Source organism: Melanerpes formicivorus, unplaced genomic scaffold, assembly GCF_026170545.1.
Source record: "Melanerpes formicivorus ecotype bairdi unplaced genomic scaffold, bMelFor1.0.p_v2 SCAF_7, whole genome shotgun sequence".
NCBI classification, from domain to species: Eukaryota; Metazoa; Chordata; class Aves; order Piciformes; family Picidae; genus Melanerpes; species Melanerpes formicivorus.
This window is the reverse complement of record NW_027142359.1, coordinates 623,149-644,330: the sequence shown is the minus strand read 5'-3', so window position 1 is coordinate 644,330 and position 21,182 is coordinate 623,149. Positions and strand designations below refer to the sequence as shown.

The window sequence follows — 21,182 nt, the reverse complement described above, 5'->3', positions numbered from 1 at the left end:
ATCTGCCTATTTCTTTTTTTTTCCCCATTCCCCCCAGTGCTATCACTCTCTGACACCCTAAAAAGTCCCTCCCCAGCTTTCTTGCAGGCCCCCTTCAGATACTGGAAGACCACAGTAAGGTCTCCTTGGAGCCTTCTCTTCTCCAGACTGAGCAGCCCAAACTCCCTCAGTCTGTCTCCACAGGAGAGGTGCTCTGGCCCTCTAATCATTCTCATGGCCCTTCTCTGGACACACTCCAGCATGTCATGTCTTAGGGGAGGAGGTGAAGTGCCTGAACACAGTTTGTTACAACAGCTAAATCCATGTGTTCAGGGCATGATGGTGTTGCTGTGTATCTGAACACTGATGCTGTCCATGCAGTGGTAAAGAGAATTACCTGTGTAGAATTCTTACCATGGGAGACTCAGGTCCCGTCTCATTCTGCAATTCCCTTGTCTTTCATTCCAGCTAGTAGTGACACCCACTGCTTTTTGATTCTTTACCCACTCTAAGCTATTGTAGGGCACTCAGATTAAAAAAACAGAGGATTTTTTTCCTATTTCAAAGGCTGGTGAACACAACCCTCTAGTGTAGGAAAATTTAGGTGAACTGTGAAGGTTGTGAAAAGTTGTTGCAATTAGAAGGAACTTCAGTTACAGGTTCTCTGTTGCTGTTAGTGATTTAGAGCCCTGATTGTGTATGTTTGGGTAATGTTTCCTATTTATTTCCCCATGCCATTATTCTATTTTGCATTTTTTTAGAGGAGAGAGGATGGAGCCAGGCTCTTCTCAGTGAAGGGGCAGTGGTGGAGGTTGAGGCATAGGAAGTTCTGTAGGAAACACACCCATAGGAAAAAGGAATTTGTCATGCTAGGAAAATTGCTTAGCCCCAAAGAGCAGAAGGCTCCAAGGAGATCTTCTTGTGGCCTTCTAGTACCCGAAGGGAACCTACAAGAAAGCTGCTGAGGGACTTTTTAGGGTGACTAGGGGGAATGGAGCAAAACTAGAAATAGGTAGATTCAGATTGGGTGTTAGGAAGAAATTCTTCCCCATGAGGGTGGTGAGACACTGGAACAGGTTGCCCAGGGAGGTGGTGGAAGCCTCATCCCTGGTGGTTTTTAAGGCCAGGCTGGATGTGGCTGTGAGCAACCTGATGTAGTGTGAGGTGTCCCTGCCCATGGCAGGGGGATTAGAACTTGATGATCTTGAGGTCCCTTCCAATCCTGACAATTCTATGATTGTATATTCAAAGCCCACCTGGATGTGTTCCTGTGTTATCTGCTCTAGGTGATCCTGCTCCGGTGCGGGGGTTGGACTGGATTCTCTTTTGAGGTCCCTTCCAGCCCCCAACATTCTGTGATGCTGTGGTACACACTAGTGTTTTTCACATCTTAACATGACAGCAAGTAAACAGGGCTGCACTTGCACAAATAGGGATTTATTTCATGTGCATCTCTCTACAGGGCTCTTTGTGACACAAAGGACTGTGGAAAGCTTTCAAAGGAACAGTTTGCTTTGGCTTTCTACTTGATTAATCAGAAGTTAACAAAGGGTATTGATCCACCTCAGGCTCTGACTCCAGAAATGATTCCACCTTCAGACAGGGGTGTCAGTTTACAGAAGGTAAGGAGGGGGTTGGCATTTTTGGTATGTATCTCAAACAATGTTAAGTTCAGAAGCCATGCAAGAAGCACCTTGAGTACTGGCCTGCCTTAAATCTATCATAATAGTGGGGAAAAAAACCAAGTCTTAAGTGCAAAGAATTGACAAAAAACTATTCCATCCATGCTCCAAAATGAAGCTGCCATTTATGATGTCTGCCAACCAAGCAGAGAGATCTTATGTTGAGAAAGCATCATTGTCTGTTTTGATAGAACAATCCTTCTGCTGCCTTAGCATCTAAAGAGATGCTGGGTTGCACCTGAAATAACCTGCACAAGTTCACTGTCTTTCCCCTGATGTGTTCACAGTTACTTTTTTCACATTGATCTTTTTTTAAGTGGTCTGGAAACAGTGTGAACTATATAGAGTTTAGAATTATTTGAAGTCTTAAAAGTAAGGGGTCCTCCCTTTGTACTTCACAGCTAGCACAACTGTCTCCATAGTCTGTTGATTGCCACCTATCGTAACCCAGCGGTAGACTGTCCCTCAGCAGTCACGGTGGTAGTTATCAGAGTGGTAGAAGTCATCTCAAATTCTTACTTCACATGTGAAGTCTGCTGTGAGTTACCTTTTCTTGGTTGTGCAAAACATTGACCTAATTCTACAACTTTCTTAAACAGAATGAACGATTCGCTCCTGACCAAAACCGGAAACTCAAACCTTGGCACTGCTTTTGAGTTTCTGTAACTGGGATCTGATTTCCTTTTACATTCTGTTTTTAAAAAGTAATGGCTTTATTTGCAACTCTACTAATCTTTTGTTGTATGTTTGCTTTCCTTTCTATGTCTCTTTTCTAGTTTGGACTGTTTTTTCCATTCTGCACCACTCTGCTTTTCATCCTTATTATTCTGTCAGTTTGTTAACTCTGCTTTCTCAAGGTTAGAGAATCTTTGCTTTTCTAATATTTACTGTCTGTTGGTTTAATAATGAACATCCTTCTAAGACTCTTGCCTAACCATTGAAGTAGCACAGCACTTCTCTGAAGTGTCACAGTTGTGTTATGATGTCAGATTATTGCTGATTTCCAGGGCTCTTCCTTGGGCCCAGACCTCTGTGCCTGTTACCTGTGGTAATTAATCTGTGCTGCTTAGACTAAATAGAGAAAATGCTGTGTCCTCCCCTGCTTCAAACATTGGGGAAGTGATGATAGTAGCAGCCCAATGTGACAGTTGTTATTAGGGCTAATACCCATGGTTTCACTAACTGCAAAGATTCAGTGATTAGCCCATATTAGATGAGCTCAGTGCTGGTAGCTGCTGCTCTGTGGAAGCTGTTTTTATGGAATGCTTGAAGGCTTCAGTGTGTTCTGTTTGGTTTCACATTGCTAACATAAAGGATAAGAGTAGAATATTGTGCAAGGAGGTAAATTAGCTTTTAGTTAGCCCTGCAAATTTTCACCAAGGATTTGTTGTACTAGATGGAGCTGAACCTTCAGTTCATCTTGAGTTTTTCAAAAGAGATGTTATGTTGTCTTTTGACATGAAAGAACCCGTTTGCCCAAGATTACTGCTCCAGAATTGAGCCCCAAGGATAAGAGAGCTAGGCAGAAATAGGCTTTTTTTGCTAGTGTTCTTGAAGTGGTGGCTTACATTGTCAAGACAGACGTGAAAACCAAACCCAAACAAGCCAACTTTCCCCTCCCCCTAAAACCTGCAACCCCCCAGAAGCCAACTTAGGCTGCATCTTCTGGACTGCCCTCTATACATGTACAACCAGCACCAGTAAGTATCATGGTCATCCCTTATGCTTGTGTAGGGAAAGTTACCTTGTGATCTTTCTTGGTAGATGTTCATAATGCCTATGTATGCATTTGTTGTTACTTGCTGTTTGGTTTCCTTGCAGAGTTCTGTTTCTGCGGCAGTGTAATTCTTATTGCAGTTTTGAGGGCTGAAGGCAGATGCCATGAATGAGAGCAGCAGTCTGGTGCTTGTGGCCCTCTCCTGACCTAGGACTGTTTGTAGTCACCAAATACATTTTACAGCTGATGATGCAAATGCAAAACTTGCATGCAAGTTTTTCTTCAAGGATTTTTGACAGGAATTGACTTTTATTACTATTTAGAGTTAAAAATTCCAAGTGCTGTTTGTATGCATTTTGCAGTGTAGTAAATAGCAAATAGTTCTAACCTTTGTCTTTGCTACTTTGTGCGTTGAAGCTAAAATTGTTGGAGCTCATGTTCTTCCCCCACACCATAGAATCATAGAATTGTTAGGGCTGGAAGGGATCTTAAGGATCATCCAGTTTCAACCCCCCTGCCATGGGCAGGGACACCTCACACTACAGCAGGTTGCTCACAGCCACGTCCAGCCTGGCCTTAAAAACCTCCAGGGATGAGGCTTCCACTGCCTCCCTGGGGCAACCTGTTCCGGTGTCTCACCACCCTCATGGTGAAGAATTTCTTCCTAACATCCACTCAGAATCTACCCATTTCTATTTTTGCTCCATTCCCCCATGTCCTATCACTACCTGACACCCTAAAAAGCTCCTCACTAACTCTCCTGTAGGCCCCCTTAAGATACTGTTCTCCTGAACATAAGATTGAACTGAAAGTAAGACTGAACTATGAGTTTACTGCTGGCTGTAGTGTGCAAAATTTCTCTAACTGATGAGAGGAGGAAGCCTGGGAAGAATTTGTTCTTGCAGCTCATAGCTCCACATTTTCCTTCTGTTGCCTTCCTAGGGGAAGTTAAAACTCTCATTGGAACACCAGGAGCAACTCTGCAAAACTCCTGTGTAGTTCCTTTAGAACAGGATTGACCTTTGTAGCTGTTTTGCCTTGTTGAGAAGCCAGTGTTTTTTACCTCAGTTCATGCTGTTTGCTCTAGTAAAATATGGAGGATTGGTCTATAGCTGTGTTGAGTAATAATTTCTGACACTGTGTTCGGATTTCCTGTTAAGTCTTTTCTTGTTGGGTTGGTTTGTTGTGTTTTTTTCCTTGCATAAACATGGTTCATGACACCTTGACTTATTATTAGAGAAACTTCATCCTTTAAAGACTCCTGTGTTATTTGGGGACATATATATATATTTAATTATGTTCTTTGCCTCTGAGTTTTGTTTGGTCCTGGATGACTTTACCCAGGACTTCAAGAAACCGATGTATTTATAGGAGGCAGATAAAGTGACTCTGGCTTCCTAAACATGTTTGTGGTGTTCTAAGGCCCAGCAGAACAGTCACAGCATTTGCTAATTTGTCTTAATTTGTTCTCTTGTATTTGTGTACTTCAAAAAGAAAGATTTGTTAATGCAGTCAGCTTATTATGAAGTCATTGAGTAAATGGGAACTCGTGGATCTAATTTACCACTGTCGAAGTTTCATGCCGTACTCTGGAGAGCCACATTAAACTAGCTCAGTATCAATTAAAGCATTGCAAGTCAGTGTCTATACTCTGCAACAGGAGGATCACCAAGGTGAAAAAATCTGTACAAACAGTAAACTAAACCAAACTGCTCTTCAAGGAAGCCAAGCTAAGTGTTAACTGTAAGATAAATCTGATTTTAGAACTGATTTTTGTTTGGCTGGGTTGGGTTTTTTTTAGTACGCTCAGGTAGTCCTGTGCTGTTGTGGAAGTGGCCTTCAAGAATTTGCAGGAGCTGCATTGGATGTGTGTGTTGCTCTGTGAATATAGCATCTGGACTGTTTGGGGTTTTTTAAGACTGAAGATTTGAAACAGTGCTGCCAACACTTGTCACAAAGTGAAGTGAATAAGGATGTTGGACCGCACCAACACTACGCTAACAGTGTTGATTGTTTTATCTTTCAGGCTGCTCAAGGACCGAGTTCTGTAGCAGATTTTTCTGCAATTAAGGAACTGGATACATTAAACAATGAAATAGTAGATCTGCAAAGGTAGGTAAAGGAGGAATAGTCATAGCTGCCTTCAATTCAGTTGTACTATTGACTGTTTCTTTCAGAAAACCACAGCTCAATGCATAAGAGGTGGCAGTAGTCTGCTTTGCTAAAACAAAAGCTTATCAAGTCTGTAAATGTCTGTAATGCTGTTCAACATTTCTACTCTTTGCTCACTCAGATGAGTGCATTTAATAACAGTAAGACACTGAACAGTCTGTCCATCATGCCTTCTGCACATCTTAGGACCTTGAGATATTCTTCCCTGCTGTCTTTATTGGCAAATAAGAATGCAGCAGATCTTTTGGATGCTGGAACTATGACATGAATTGGTATTAGTTGTCTGGTTTGCAGCGGGAATTCTAAGGACTTTTTTCTGGTGGCAGTAATGAAGGGAGAAGGGAAAGATAATGTAGAGTGTGTTAGGCTTTTGGTGGTGGTAAAGACAGACATGCCTCTCATGTTTAGGAAAAAACTGTTGCACTGAGAAAAAATGCTTTAATTGAGGTCTGCAGAGCCTTCCATTAATTAGTTCTAAGGTAATTAAGAAGAAAACTTGAAGATACTAAATCAAGTCCTCACTGTCTTCCTCGTACTCTCAAGTTACAGCAGATCCTTGCCTTCAGTCTATCATGAATCTACTGGAACCTCTATTAAGCACAGTTATTTCTACTAATTTATAAGTGAGGGTGCTTTGTCGTGATGAAATCTGCCTGCCTTATCCTTGTCACTTGCAGGAATGATTCAGTCTGGCACTGTGCCACAGCACAGTCTGTTTCCTAAATACAGAAATGCTTTGCACTTCAGCTGCTTGTTCTCTCTCTCATTCCGCTCTCTCCTCACTACTCCCTGCTCTGCCTTCCCCTGCTGTTCTTTGTGTTGTGTTCATTCCAATTTTGGACTCTCACACTTAATAACCTGGAATATCATTTACAATGGCATCTATTTGCTCTTGGGAAAATAGATTGTTCACTAGCATGAATTTTCAGGTGAAGGTGGTTTGTGGTAGCCACCCATGCAAGCTGCTCTGTTTGTGTCTCAGGAACCCATGACCTTTGACAGTCGGTGCTTCTGTTTCTGCAGGCACATTCTTGAAGAGACCTTTGAATGTGCTTAGGTTGTTGAATGGATGGTAGGGGCAACTGCTAGTATGTATGTATTTTTAGAAAGCTGAAATTTACTTGGGTGTGCTTTAGAGGCTCACAGGCAGAGGCTTGAGCCTGTATGGTCAAACTGAAGCAAAACAGAGGTTTGTGTGGGTTCATTGAGAATGAATGCAATAAATTCTTAGTGTCATGAAACAAGTTGTGGCTCAAACAAAATTGTTTTCATTTTAAAATTTTGGGTTTTTTTTGGAGGAAATTGGACAGCAGCACTCTGAGCTGGGTTAGGAACTGGCTGGATGGCCGAACCCAGAGAGTGGTGGTGAATGGTGTCACATCCAGCTGGCAGCCAGTCAGTAGTGAAGTCCCCCAGGGATCAGTGCTGGGCCCCATCCTCTTTAACATCTTTATTGATGATCTGGATGAGGGCATTGAGTCCATCATCAGTAAATTTGCTGATGACACCAAGCTGGGGGCAGGAGTTGGTCTGCTAGAGGGTAGAGAGGCTCTGCAGAGGGACCTCGACAGGCTGGACAGATGGGCAGAGGCCAAGGGCGTGAGATTTAACACATCCAAGTGCCGGGTTCTGCACATTGGCCACAACAACCCCATGCAGTGCTACAGGCTGGGGTCAGAGTGGCTGGAGAGCAGCCAGGCAGAGAGGGACCTGGGGGTGCTGGTTGATGGTAGGATGAACATGAGCCTGCAGTGTGCCCAGGCGGCCAGGAGGGCCAATGGCATCCTGGCCTGCATTAAGAACAGTGTGGCCAGCAGGAGCAGGGAGGTCATTCTGCCCCTGTACACTGCACTGGTTAGGCCACACCTCTAGTCCTGTGTCCAGTTCTGGGCCCCTCAGTTTAGGAAGGAGGTTGACTTGCTGGAACAAGTCCAGAGAAGGGCAACGAAGTTGGTGAGGGGCTTGGAACACAAGCCCTATGAGGAGAGACTGAGGGAGCTGGGGCTGCTTAGCCTGGGGATGAGGAGACTCAGGGGTGACCTTATTGCTCTCTACAACTACCTGAAGGGGGGTTGTAAACAGGCAGAGGTTGGTCTCTTCTCCCAGGCAGCCAGTACCAGAACAAGAGGACACAGTCTCAGGCTGCGCCAGGGGAAGTTCAGGCTGGAGGTCAGGAGGAAGTTTTACACAGAGAGAGTGATTGCCCATTGGAATGGGCTGCCCAGGGAGGTGGTGGAGTCGCTGTCACTGGAGGTGTTCAGGAGGAGACTTGACAGGGTGCTTGGTGCCATGGGTTAGTTGATTAGGTGGTGTTGGGTGATAGGTTGGACGTGATGATCTTGAAGGTCTCTGCCAACCTGTTCTGTTCTATTCTATTCACCACTGCAGAAGAGTTAATTTGGTAGCAGATTAAATGTTACTTCTCTGTGCCTTTCCTAAGCACAGGCTGCAGCGCTCAGCGGCAGGTTAATCTTTGTGGTAAATGTAGGCAATGTGTTCTTTGTCTTTGACTAATCTGCCTTTCTGTTCTAAGTGGGGAAGTATGCTTTCAGTCTTGATAGTTATCATCTAAAAATGTAATTTAAATGTTTCTTGTTTGTTACTGAACAAGATGCCTTGTTCAGTTTCTGAACTCAGTGCAAGATAATTCTGATCCATGATTCCGTTGAGAGCATTAGAGGTTGAACCTGATTTTGAAGTGTACGTAAAAGGCAGCAGAAGAAACGCCCAAAGGAATGAGTGTGTGTGGAAAACACAGCTTCTGGAGACTGAGCAAGGTGTGTGTGTGGCTCAGTTTGTTTGGAAAAGGTTTCTGTTAGCAAAGCGCTTTTTAGTCTGATTCAATAGAAACAACATCAGGAAGGTAGAAGTTGAGGACCAGATGAAGGCTAAAATGCTCACTTATTAGTGAGGATAATTCCCTTGTAGTAGGGGCAGTGATTTGCCTAGGGCCATTCTGTATCTGCATCTTTCTGGCCTTCTAACCCTGCTGCTTGTGAGTTCTGTTTCAGAAGCACTACATCATTAGAAAACTGTTTGAAGCTTTCTTGATCAGCATTGTGGGAGGTTAGACCAGATCATAGAATGTTAGGGGTTGGAAGGGACATTCAAAGATCATCAAGTCCAACCCCCCTGCCAGAGCAGGACCATAGAATCCAGCACAGGATACACAGGAATGCATCCAGACAGGTCTTGAAAGTCTCCAGAGAAGGAGACTCCACCACCTCTCTGGGCAGCCTGTTCCAGTGCTCTGTGACCTTCACAGTGAAGACGTTCCTCCTCATGTTGAGGTGGAACCTCCTGTGCTGTAGTTTATATCCATTCCCGCTTGTCCTGTCCCAGGGTGCAAGTGAGCAGAGCCTGTCCCCTCCCTCTTGACACCCAGCCCTCAGATACTTATAGACATTGATCAGATTCCCTCTCAGTCTTCTCTCCAGACTAAACAGCCCCAGGTCTCTGAGCCTCTCCTCATAGGGCACATGCTCTAGTCCCTCAATCATCCTGGTAGCTCTCCATTGGACTCTCTCCAGTAGATCCTTGTCCCTCTTGAACTGACGAGCCAAAACTGGATGCAATATTCCAGAGTAGATTTGGGAGAAGAACCTCCCTGGATCTACTGGACACACTCCTCTTAATACATCCCAGGATCCCATTGGCCTTCTTGGCCACAAGGGCACATTGCTGTCCCATGCAGAACTTCTTGTCCACCAGGACTCCCAAGTCCTTCTCCACAGGGCTGCTCTCCAGCAGATCACCTCCCAGCCTGTACTGCTGCAGTTCACAGTATCACTAAGGTTAGAATTAGAATAAACCAAACCAGGTTGGAAGAGACCTTCAAGATCATCGTGTCCAACCCATCAACCCATCCAACCCACCCAAACAGCTAACCCATGGCACCAAGTACCCCAGCAAGTCTCCTCCTGAACACCTCCAATGATGGCGACTCCACCACCTCCCTGGGCAGCCCATTCCAATGGGCAATCACTCTCTCTGTATAGAGAAGAGACCTCGAGGATCATCGAGTCCAACCTGTCACCACAGACCTCATGACTAGACCATGGCGCCAAGTGCCACGTCCAATCCCCTCTTGAACACCTCCAGGGATGGTGACTCCACCACCTCCCTGGGCAGCACATTCCAATGATGAATGACTCACTCGGTGAAGAACTTTCTCCTCACCTTGAGTCTAAACTTCCCCTGATGCAGCTTGAGACTGTGTCCTCTTGTTCTGGTGCTGGTTGTTAGAGAGAAGAGACCAACCCCTTCCTGGCTACAACCACCCTTCAGGTAGCTGTAGAGGGCAATGAGGTCTCCCCTGAGCCTCCTCTTCTTCAGGCTAAACAATCCCAGCTCCCTCAGCCTTTCCTCATAGGACTTGTGTTCAAGGCCTCTCCCCAGCCTTGTTGCCCTTCAAGTGTCTCAATTTCCTTCTTAAACTGAGGGGCCCAGAACTGGACACAGGACTCGAGGTGTGGCCTAACCACAGCAGAGTACAGGGGCAGAATGACTTCCCTGCTCCTGCTGGCCACACTATTTGTAATGCAGGCCAGGATGCCATTGGCCCTCTTGCCCATCTGGGCACACTGCTGGCTCCTGTTTAGGTGGTTGTCAATCAGCACCCCCAGGTCCCTCTCTGTTTGGGAGCTCTCCAGCCACTCTGACCCCAGCCTGTAGCTCTGCATGGTGGTGTTGTGGCCAAAGTGCAGCACCTGGCACTTGGACTTGTTGAATGCCATCCACTGGACTGCGCCCATCTGTCCTGTTGGTCGAGGTCCCTCTGCAGAGTATTCCCTCTGCAGTTTATTCTTCCTTCCCAGCTGCAGGACTCTGCACTTATCCTTGTTGAACCTCATTAGGTTTCATTCAAGCTTTACTAGTACTCCGTTTCTCTCTAAGCATGTGAGGTAGTTGGAGTTCAAGAACTTGCTGTATCTCACCAAGGATACATGTCTTGGACAGCAACAGTAAGATCAGTTTGAGTATAGATCGGGTTAAAAGGACTGTTAAATTGCTAAATTTGCCTCTCAACAGTAAGGAAGAAGCAGAACACCCTCAGAAAAATGCTTATGGGAAAGTGGTGTGTGTTTTTGTTGGTGTGTGTTTGTTTGTTCTCTTCTTTTTCTAACTAAGGTGCTCAAAGAAGCCTGGCCAGGATTGTTTCCTGGTTGGTTTCAGTGCTTCTGCTGCCCTGGGGACTCTGCCACTGTCAGCTTCAATGAACGTTTGCCATGCACTGGATCCCATTTACAAATTGCTCTATTCACAAATTCATCTTGGGGATGTTTTATACTATTTGGTTATAAACCATCAAATGCCTGTATTTGGAAACCCATCTATTAGTTGTGGGTATTCTCTTTTAATCATTGCTTTTTGTTTCTTTGATGTGAAATTCCAATTGGATGTTAGGAAGAAGTTCTTTCCCATGAGGGTGGTGAGACACTGGAACAGGTTGCCCAGGGAGGTGGTGGAAGCCTCATCCCAGGAGGTTTTTCAGGCCAGGCTGGATGTGGCTGTGAGCAACCTGATCTAGTGTGAGGAGGTCTGTGGTGACAGGTTGGACTCGATGATCTTTGAGGTCTCTTCCAGCCTCAGGAATACTGAATATTGAGTCCCTGCCCATGGCAGGGGTGTTGGAACTGGATGATCCTTGAGGTCCCTTCCAACCCTGACAATTCTGTGATTCTGAATTCTTCTGACACAAATGATATTAGAATCCATAAGGAAATGGTTTTGTGTTCAGGAACAGAATTGATTACACGTGCCCCTTTCTGGCAAGACCACAGTTCTTTTCACAGTATCACAGTATAACTTAGGTTGGAAAGGACCTCGAGGATCATCAAGTCCAACCTATCAACACAGACGTCATGACTAGACCATGGCACCAAGTGCCACGTCCAATCTCCTCTTGAACGCCTCCAGGGATGGTGACTCCACCACCTCCCTGGGCAACCCGTTCCAATGACGAATGACTCGCTCGGTGAAGAACTTCCTCCTCACCTCGAGTCTAAACCTCCCCTGGCGCAGCTTGAGACTGTGTCCTCTTGTTCTGGTGCTGGTTGCCTGGGAGAAGAGACCAACCCCTTCCCGGCCACAACCACCCCTCAGGTAGTTGTAGAGGGCAATGAGGTCACCCCTGAGCCTCCTCTTCTCCAGGCTAAACAATCCCAGCTCCCTCAGCCTCTCCTCACAGGGCTGTGCTCAAGGCCTCTCCCCACCCTTGTTGCCCTTCTCTGGACACGTTCAAGTGTTTCGATGTCCTTCTTAAACTGAGGGGCCCAGAACTGGACACAGGACTCAAGGTGCGGCCTATCCAATGCAGAGTCCAGGGGCACAATGACTTCCCTGCTCCTGCTGGCCACACTATTCCTAATGCAGGCCAGGATGCCATTGGCCCTCCTGGCCACCTGGGCACACTGCTGGCTCATATTCAGGTGGCCGTTGATCAGCACCCCCAGGTCCCTCTCTGTTTGGGAGCTCTCCAGCCACTCTGACCCCAGCCTGTAGCTCTGCATGGGATTGCCGTAGCCAAAGTGCAGCACTCGGCACTTGGACTTGTTGAATGCCATCCCGTTGGACTCTGCCCATCTGTCCAGTCGGTCGAGGTCCCTCTGCAGAGCCTTTCTATCCTCTAACTGACTAACATCTGCCTCTAACTTGGTGTCATCTTTTTTTCTGTTGTGGCTTGTTGTTTATTTTTTCAGGTGCTCCTGTGGAACAGGATTTTCTGATCTAGGACATCTTTCCTGTCCAATAAATCAACCTCTGTTACTTGTTTTTTTTTGTTTTTTCTGGTGTGCCCTGTAGGAATGCTCAGCAACTGATAGTTTGTAAAAGAAATGGAGGCATTCAGAAGAATTAGTGAACTAAGTAGGTCTGTGTTGTCTTTCTGTTTTTGAAACAAAGAGGCATTACTGGGAGGGGAGGAGGGGATGTGCTGTGTGTAGACTATGTACACTCAGCTTGTTTTCCTTTGCCCAAGACTGCTGCCTTAGCTTTTCTTGTTCTGCCTGACAATACTTCTTTCACTTGATTTGATTTTTTTTTTCAAGTTCATTGTTTGTGTTGTGATTTGGCCAGAGTAAGCTACTGTGGGTGGGTATTGTATCCTGTTGCTTGCTTAGCATAGTCCACGTGGCAAGGTTTGGTACCTGGCTTCCATTGAAATTAAAAGGGAAGTGATCTTTATCTCTGACAGTCCCTTAGGCAGGTCAGTGACAGCAGTGTGGAAAGGCTGTCTATTAAAGCATATATAGATGCTAGCATTGCTATTTTTCGCTCCCTTTTCATACCTGAGCAGGAAAAGTGACAAGCATTTGTTTACCTACTCAGTTATTCTCTTTTATCTTCAATCAGGAATAATATGCCTGAATGTTTGCTGTGCTTGGTGCATGTCTGAGGGCTTGAAGGCATTTTTCATCTTGATCTGTGGAAGGGCTTTATTGAGATTGAGGCCCTTGGTTCATGCAAAGATGTGGAAGGCAAAATCAAGAGAAGTTGTTTCAGCCCTGTGTTGCAATGTTTTAAATATGGAGTTAGTTATGCTGTAAGTACTAGTTTATTGAGCTAGAGGAGTGTGCTGTACCTTTGGAAATGGTAAAGACTTGCTTAGAATTTCTGTGATGTTTTTTTCTGATGAATGGAGAGTGCAGAATTTGATGGAACTTGAAGGTTCAAAATTCCTTTTCCCTTCCAAGCTCCTTTTTCTGCATTCAAGATCTGTGACACTTGGATTTATAACTTCTCTCTCTCTCTTAATTTCCATTGTACCTGGTTTAGCAGTAAACAAGAATTCCTCAGCTTGAGTAAAGAGAACTTAGGGTAGACCTCCTTCATGTTGGAGACAGAAATGCTTTCTCCTGCATTAGAGTAAACAATAACATTAATCATTTCAGCTCAATTATTAATCTGCTGTTATTAAAATACAAAGTTAACTGAATTTCAGTGTGCTGTAATCTGATAGCATTTCACTCTGCTCTTTCATTTAGAAGTGTTAGGCTTATCATTTTCAAATTTTAACTTCTAAGGTGTGTGCTGATTTATTGCCAACCAACTCTTTGTGAAAGCAAATGCCTGTTTGCAGAGGGTAGTCTTAAAACTGTGAAGCTTAATACTTTCCTGCACCTGTGAGGAGGAAAAAGAGAGTCGTTGGGCTGTCTGGAGAGAAACACTCATTGTTTCAAACATGAACTTTCTTCCAGTCCTATGTTTGTTTGTTTGTTCCAACCCCCCCTCCATTCTTAAAGCTATTTTTATCTCTGCCAAGAATTTATTGCAGATAATTTCCCTGTCATCAGTAGTCACTTTCAAACTTGAATTAAAGGTGTCTGTAGAGCCAGCCTTGCGATGACACAGCACAGCCCTCCCTGCAGAGCCTGTGAGCAGCCAGCCCCCCTGCAAGCCAACCTCTCTCTTGTGCCTGAAATCTGACAGGCAGAGCTGGGTAAGCAGCAAGGCTGGCCTGCTGGAAGTGTTCTCCAGCTGCCCTTAGCATAGCAATCGGCGTGTCTGCAGGGGTTAAGGGCTGGAATCTGATGCAATCCCTCCCCCTTTGGCCAGCAGCTGTCATTAGAGGAGGCTCCATAGCAACAGTGAGATCACTGCAGACAGCACTTCATTGATTCCGCCCTCCCGCCCCCTCCCATTTCTGAGCCTCCTTATCGCCCAAGTGCAGCTGGGTGAAGAGAGTGGGGGGTGCGGTTTGTGCAGGACACTTGCGTGGGCTCTGTCTTGTAAATCATTTGGGAAGCAGAAATCCCTCACGTCCTTTGTGTTTAATGTTCCGCTATGTATTTAAAGAGAGACGCAGGATTAGGGGGCTGGATAACTGTACCTGCTGTAGCTGATGTTCTGAAGTATTCTTGCATTGTTTGCTGGTCTTCTAGGGAAAAGAATAACGTAGAGCAAGACCTGAAGGAGAAAGAAGATACCATCAAGCAGAGGACAAGTGAGGTCCAGGTAAATAAGACACAAAAATTCCCGTTTGGACACCTGATAACTGCCCCGTGTGGTGCTTTAATGGCACTGGAATTGCTGAGTCTTTTAAGAGCACATCAATTAGTGCTATGAAAAATCTCGGTGGCTAAGAAAATGAAAGCACTCTGAAGTGTATTTTCTAGACGAATGTGGGTTGGTGTAGGGGTGTGTGTATTTATATCTGTGTGCCAGTTTCTCAGATTTGGTAGCCTGCATGAAGTTGTAAATGGGAAATATTACAAAAGAAGAGTTTTTTTGCGTTGGTTGTTTGTGGGGTTTTTTTTTGGTGGTGGTTTGTTTCAGCAAGGCTTTCTAATGTATGATTAAAACTGAAGAAGACACTGGCAGTACCAATCAGTAAACTTAAGTGGCTGAATTCAAAGGGCTGCTTCTGAAGAGCCACAGCAATTACCAGCTTGGCAGGGATGCTGCCTCAAGGGAATTTAAAAAATAATCTGTTTGATTCTTTTGTTCTTTTTTTTTTTAAAGGATAACATTGACTTTCCAGAATCCTGGAAAATGTAAAATGTTGCAAGTGCTTTACAGGGCTTAAAGATGCTACGGTCAGCATCAGTGTTTGGGGTGCTACAGTCGAGCCAGGCTCTGAATAAAATGCTGCAAGGCAATATTTCAGTCGAATTTCAAGCTGCAAAAGCAGCTGGAGTTGCTGCTTTCAGGAAAAAAAAAAAACAACCAACAAACCTTCGTTGTGATATCTGATCATTTGCATTTATGTCTACATTTATTGTAGGAGTCTTTATCATTTTAAATAATCTTTATTTGATTAAGAGCAAATGCAAGGTTTTCCCTGCCTGGCACAAGGTAAAAGTGCAGAAGAGCCAATGTGTTAAAATTTGTCTGAATTTTGGGCTTGGCTATTTAATATCCTTAAAGCCTGGATGATAATTAATAGTCTGACCTTTAAGATGCTAATCAGATGCTGGCCTGTCAGTCCTGACGGCAGCAGCCGGATTCAGCAGCTGCAGGAATGCACACAGGAGTTGCCCATGCCTGTGATTCTGCTCCTGCTCTGCGCCTTGCCTTTTCACACGCTGCAAAACCCTTATGGGGCTTCCTGGCTTTGCACACAAGATGATGCTTTTGTTGATGTGTCCTGAATTTGTGTGTGTGTAGGCTAAGTGCTCTGGTACCTTTGTCCAAAAGGTGCATAAAGCTTTGATGTTACAGCCTTGGTGTCATCCAATAGCTTTTTACGTCAGTTTAGTGTTTGATAAAGAAGTGATTAAGTCATTGTATCTACAGCAGTCATGATGGAAGCAACCATCTCAGGTCTTTAACCTCTTAGTGCTCACACAGGCTGCTTGTCCCTTGTTAAACAGAGTTACAGAGCTCTGTCAGCCTGGAGAGAAGGAGCAGTCTATACTGGCTTGTCAGGAAAAGGGGCAGCTGTCAGGATCAAAGAGGAAATGGCTGCAGCATTCATTGAAGCTGGTGGCCCTTTTATCTCTGGCCTCTGTCTTGCTTCCAAATGTTGGAGGACCTATATGGTTCAGGAAACTTTCTAGAACTTCAGAGAATGGTGGTGACAGGCTAAGGATCTTTACATCATGTTGTTTGTTGGGTTTTGAGTTTTTTTCCCCCTTCCTTCCGGTTTTATTCTAATGGTGATATTTCTGAGGATGTGCAAAACCAGAGCATTTTAACCTGAGACCCTGGATCAAGCTCATTTTGTGACATCACACTCCAGGGTTTCCCATACCAGAATGATTTCTCTGGGCACAGGTTATAACCTCAAATACAGCCTTGGTCTGTGATGGAACAAATTGATTTATATGGCAGGAGGGAGAGAATGACAGCTTTTCCTTCCATAAGTTAATTTATATACTGTGTAAGTACATAACTAAAAAGCAAAGACAAAGACTTGGAAAGAAAGCAGACTGAACTGATAGGTTTTGATATACTTATTAAATTATCAACTCTCTAAGACAAATCACTTCTTAGTCTTTGCTGCTCCTAGTTATGGGCAGCCTATGAGGGAGTAGAAACTTCTAAAACACCATTTCATTCATTCACTCAGTGACTGGATTAGCATTTTCTTATAAGAATAATAAACTCTGATGTAAAATGCCCCTCTTGGCAGCAGAGAACTTTTTCAGAGTTAATGTGTAAATCATAAGGTTTTGACCCAGTGGCATCTGTCAGTGCCTTTACCTGGCTGTCTCCTTGCTCTCTCATCTCTAACCTGCTCTTCCAGACACAAATGTTGGAGCTCCAGCAGCTGGAACACTGCCTGAGGCAGTGGGCCTTGGACACAGTCATAAGGCTCTCATCTTCCATCTAGCACTTAAAATCCATGGGCATGGTTTGTCAGACTGTCTGTCTGCTAAGACTCTGCAAATAAGTGGTGATTCTCTTGGCTTTCCAACAGGTTTGCCCTAGAATTTTACCCAGCTGAAGTCAAAAGGTCTGTTTTGCTTTTCAGTAGGACATGGAAACTCTGTAAAGAAATCTTTAGAACAAAAGCCTGTAACTCCTGAGCGAAGCGTAATGCATGGTTATGTCAGCTGGGGGGAACAAGGAACTGCGTGGCAGACACTACTTCAAGGAGGGCAAGGGTGAAGGGATGAGAAGTTGAAGTGTTTTGGGATTGTGGGCTTCTAAGTATTCCAGAATGTTTCTGGTCTTCTCTTACAGCCTTTTAATATTCCTGTTGGCCTGAGGCTTTTCAGATCAGATTTGTTCCAGATACCACACTCAGCACTGAATTTTCTCTAGTCTTTAAAGCCATTAGAAGGTGGCTCCTTCGGGCTTAACAGTTCTTAGCACCTGAGTTGTTTGGTGAAGTACAGACTAGCAAGCTATGAAATCCACTGACTATGTGTGCAAATCACAGCATCACAGAAACATTCAGGTTGGAAAAGACCCTCAGGATCACCAAGTCCACCTGCAAACCCTACTCTACAAGGCTCACCCCTAAACCATACACCCAAGCACCACATCCAAACCACCTTTAAACACATCCAGGCTTGGTGATTCAAGCACCTCCTTAGGACTTAACCACCTCCCTGGGAAATACAGATCTCTAGACTTTCCTTTCCTCTCTTAAGTTAGCATGGAGGATTAATGATCATAAATCTAATAGAAAGATTACTATTATTGTCAAAGTGTTAGTTTATGCCACCTCAGGTGCAGTTATGAATCTCATTCAGTGCTTGAACACTAAGATGATGCCTCTCTGCTGAGAGTGCTCTTTGAAATCAAAGCTTAGTTGGAGCCTGGTTCACTTTCTGACATCTTTGAGTATTCTCAGTTGTGTATTTACTTCAACCTTTAATTTTTGGGGTGATTATTTGAATGAGTTTGGTATTTTGTTTTGGTTGGGTTTTTGCCTTTTTCCTGGGAGCCCATCAGGCCTACTCAGGTCTCTACAGTGCTGCTCTGCTGCTGTGCCTAGAACAGACATCGGGATTCAGGAGCAGTGAGATTTGAGGTGATCTATATTTAGCTTGTGTGCATGTGAATTCTTGCTTCCTTTCAAAGAAAGGAGACTGAAATCTCTTTTAAGCTGCTACTTTTTCCCCTGCTGCTTCATTGGAGGCCAGCAGATACTGGCTTTTCAAAGTGATGTAAAAAAAGAGGAGCAGATCAAGAGTGCCCCACTTATCCAAGTTAGTAGCTGCTGGAGGAGCTATTTCTTTCATGGATTAGAAATAACCAGTGATGCATCTGGTCTGCCTGCTGTATATCACTCATACACCCTTTACTGAACTCCAGATTTGACTTGAGAGAGTTTGTGTGGGGTTCTTGGTATTGTGGTTTTGGGTGTGGTTTGTGGTTGTTGTTGGTGGTTTTTTTTCCCCTTTGTTGTTATTAATCTCTCCATTTAGGTAGTCTTCCATTTATCCTGAGGTTTCCTGTTTCTCTGGCACCTGTCTGCTGCACCATATGCCTTTCTATTTCTGTCTGGAGTTTTTTGGCCTGATCATCTGAAGGTGCTAGCACAGATGGGTAAAATACAGCCCTCACCAAAAAAAACCCAACCAACCCAACAAAAAAACCAAACCAAACAAAAAAACCCACCCCCAGCCAAACTAAGAAAGGACAACAGGGTCTTAGCTTAGAGCAGCACACAATGATCTAATCAGAAATTCATGTCAGTTTTTCTTATCCTCCTTGATTGTTATCTCTATCAGTTTTTAACTGTCCATGATTCTTCCTTCAATTGCTCCATTTTCTCAGGCTGCAATCTTCTCTTTTCATCTAATACTTTTCCTTTTATATTCATCCTTTTTAATCTCCCTGCATTATCTCTTCCTCTTGACCTTGATTCTTCCTTCTTGCTCAAGTCTTTTCTTGACTTTTTTTTCAGTGTTGTCCCTGCAGTTTGGGGTATAACTGTTCCTGTGGCTCAGAAATGAACTAGTTAGCATGTGATGCTGCTTACTGTACTTGGCACACGTGGGACATGCTTACTGGTCTTTCATAAATGAAAAGGTGCCATGCTGCTGTGTGTGCAATTTGCATTTATTACCACTGCTGTTATGTGGAAAATTTAAGGGTTTGGCTGATTTTTTTTTTGCAAACATTCTAGAGAGTGGATTTGGGTTAATAATGCGCCAATTTGGGTTTTTTTAATTGTGTTGCTAAAACAGGTGCCTATTTTAGGCAGTGTTTTTTGAAGGGGGAAGGAGGAGAATGAAGAATTTCTGTTATTAAGGAGCTCAGTAAAACATACTGCTAAAACACAGGAGAGAGACAGTGTAGCGCCCTGAGTAAAGACAACTTTAAATCCAAAATGAAATACCAACCTCCTCCTGGGGCTTGTCAGTCTGAAGAGAAGACTGAGAGGGAGTCGAATCAATGGTTATCAGTATCTGAGGGCTGGGGGTCAGGAGGGAGGGGACAGCCTCTGCTCAGTTGCACCCTGTGATAGGACAAGGGGTAATGGATATAGACTACAGCACAGGAGGTTCCACCTCAGCGTGAGGAGGAACTTCACTGTGAGGGTCACAGAGCACTGGAACAGGCTGCCCAGAGAGATTGTGGAGTCTCCTTCTCTGAAGACTTCCAAGACCCATCTGGATGTGTTCCTTTGTGACCTGTGCTGGATTCTATGGTCCTGCTCTGGCACAGACATTGGACTCAAAGATCTCCAGAGGTCCCTTCCAACCCCTAACATCCTGTGATCCTGAGTGAAGTAGTTAATATGTTGATGCACAGTCATCAGAGAGGATGCTTTTGCTGAAGGAAAAACCCCGACCCACCTGATTATTTTTGCATGTTAGACTCAGAGAATGCTGCCTTGTGTGGCATGTCATAAATACTAGCTTTTGGAAGATAACTTGTTGATGCTTTGAATCAGCACTGCAGCTTATGCTGTAGTTCAGTAGCTAGGAGGAAAGAGGGAACAAGCACAAAGTTCCTCTGTTTTGTTACAGGATCTACAAGATGAAGTAAAGCAGGAGAGCAGTAACCTGCAAAAGCTGCAAGCTCAGAAGCAGGAGGCGCAGGAAATCCTCAATGATCTTGATGAGCAGAAGGCCAAGTTGGAAGAGCAACTGAATGATATCAGGCAAAAATGTGCAGAGGAGGCCCGTTTGGTAAGGTCTAGTGGCTTAGGCCTCATATTGAAGAATTCAGCCTTGCAGTGTCAGAGTTGTGGGGGCAGGCAAAAAAACTTTAATATGGTCAGTGTCAAGATTGTATGCCCAAGAGAGAATAGGAGATGTTCATTCACTTGAGTAACCTCCTGAGGTAGTGTCAGTGTGTTGTCAATATACTGAGACACATTTGCACAAAAGCAAGGGTAAGTGCAAACAAGTGATGCAGGATTGTGAGTGTAGTTAGAAGCATTAATTACTGGGAATGATGTGTTTAATGCTTAAAACAAGTCATAACTATGTAGATTTTTGTCTACTATAAAACAACAGTAATATTTTGAGGTGTAAAATGGTATTTTCAGTGTTAGAAATATTTGTGTTGCTCAGGAAAATAGAGTGCTGCTTTCTTCTTGTAACCAAGAGGGACTTAACCTTTTTGTTCAGGTCTAATCCCTACAATAGCTATAAGGTTGTTTTTCTGGTCATAAATAATGGTATTTGGAAATCATGGTGGGGTTTGGGTTTGGTTTTATTTTGGGTTTTTTGCTTGGCTTTTGAAATATTGTTTGTGCTTTAGATTGCTATGCTGAAGGCTGAAATTACAAGCCAGGAATCAAAGATTTCAGCATATGAAGATGAACTGACCAAAGCTCAAGAGGAGCTGAGTCGCTTGCAGCAAGAAACTGCAGAGCTGGAGCATTGCATAGAGTCTGGGAAAGCACAGCTGGGACCTCTTCAGCAACACCTGCAGGATTCACAACAGGAAATCAATTCAGTAAGGCAGTGTGGAAGACACACCACCCCCACCCCCACCCCAAAAAAAAAGTTGTAGCTGACAACCTTTAGCATGGTTTTCTTTAAAGGGAAAGTTTCTTTCTTTCTTCTCTGTTTGCTGGTCTTTAGTTGCTCACATTTGTGTTCTGTGCCAGTAGTTGTTAGGATTCTTAGAGAGTGACTCAAGTCACTCAAGGTACTTCATGATTTTTCTCCCATGTTTTGTTAATGAAAAGGGATTAATTCATTAGATTTCATAAATAATTTGTCTTACTGTGATGCATGCAAAATGCATGAGGCACATTTAAATCCTGTCCAGGAGTT

General features: G+C 44.2%; 1 protein-coding gene across 3 annotated transcripts in view; it reads left to right on the top strand.

Annotated features, from left to right (window-relative positions):
* Nucleotides 1-21,182, top strand: part of EPS15 (epidermal growth factor receptor pathway substrate 15) — a 96,312-nt gene that overhangs the window by 54,681 nt on the left and 20,449 nt on the right. For all 3 annotated transcript variants that reach the window (XM_068140578.1, XM_068140579.1, XM_068140580.1), the window contains exons 11-15: nt 1,442-1,601; nt 5,405-5,490; nt 14,433-14,505; nt 19,923-20,084; nt 20,662-20,859. In XM_068140578.1, coding sequence (XP_067996679.1) covers nt 1,442-1,601; nt 5,405-5,490; nt 14,433-14,505; nt 19,923-20,084; nt 20,662-20,859 — 679 coding nt within the window. The remainder of the gene's footprint in view (nt 1-1,441; nt 1,602-5,404; nt 5,491-14,432; nt 14,506-19,922; nt 20,085-20,661; nt 20,860-21,182) is intronic.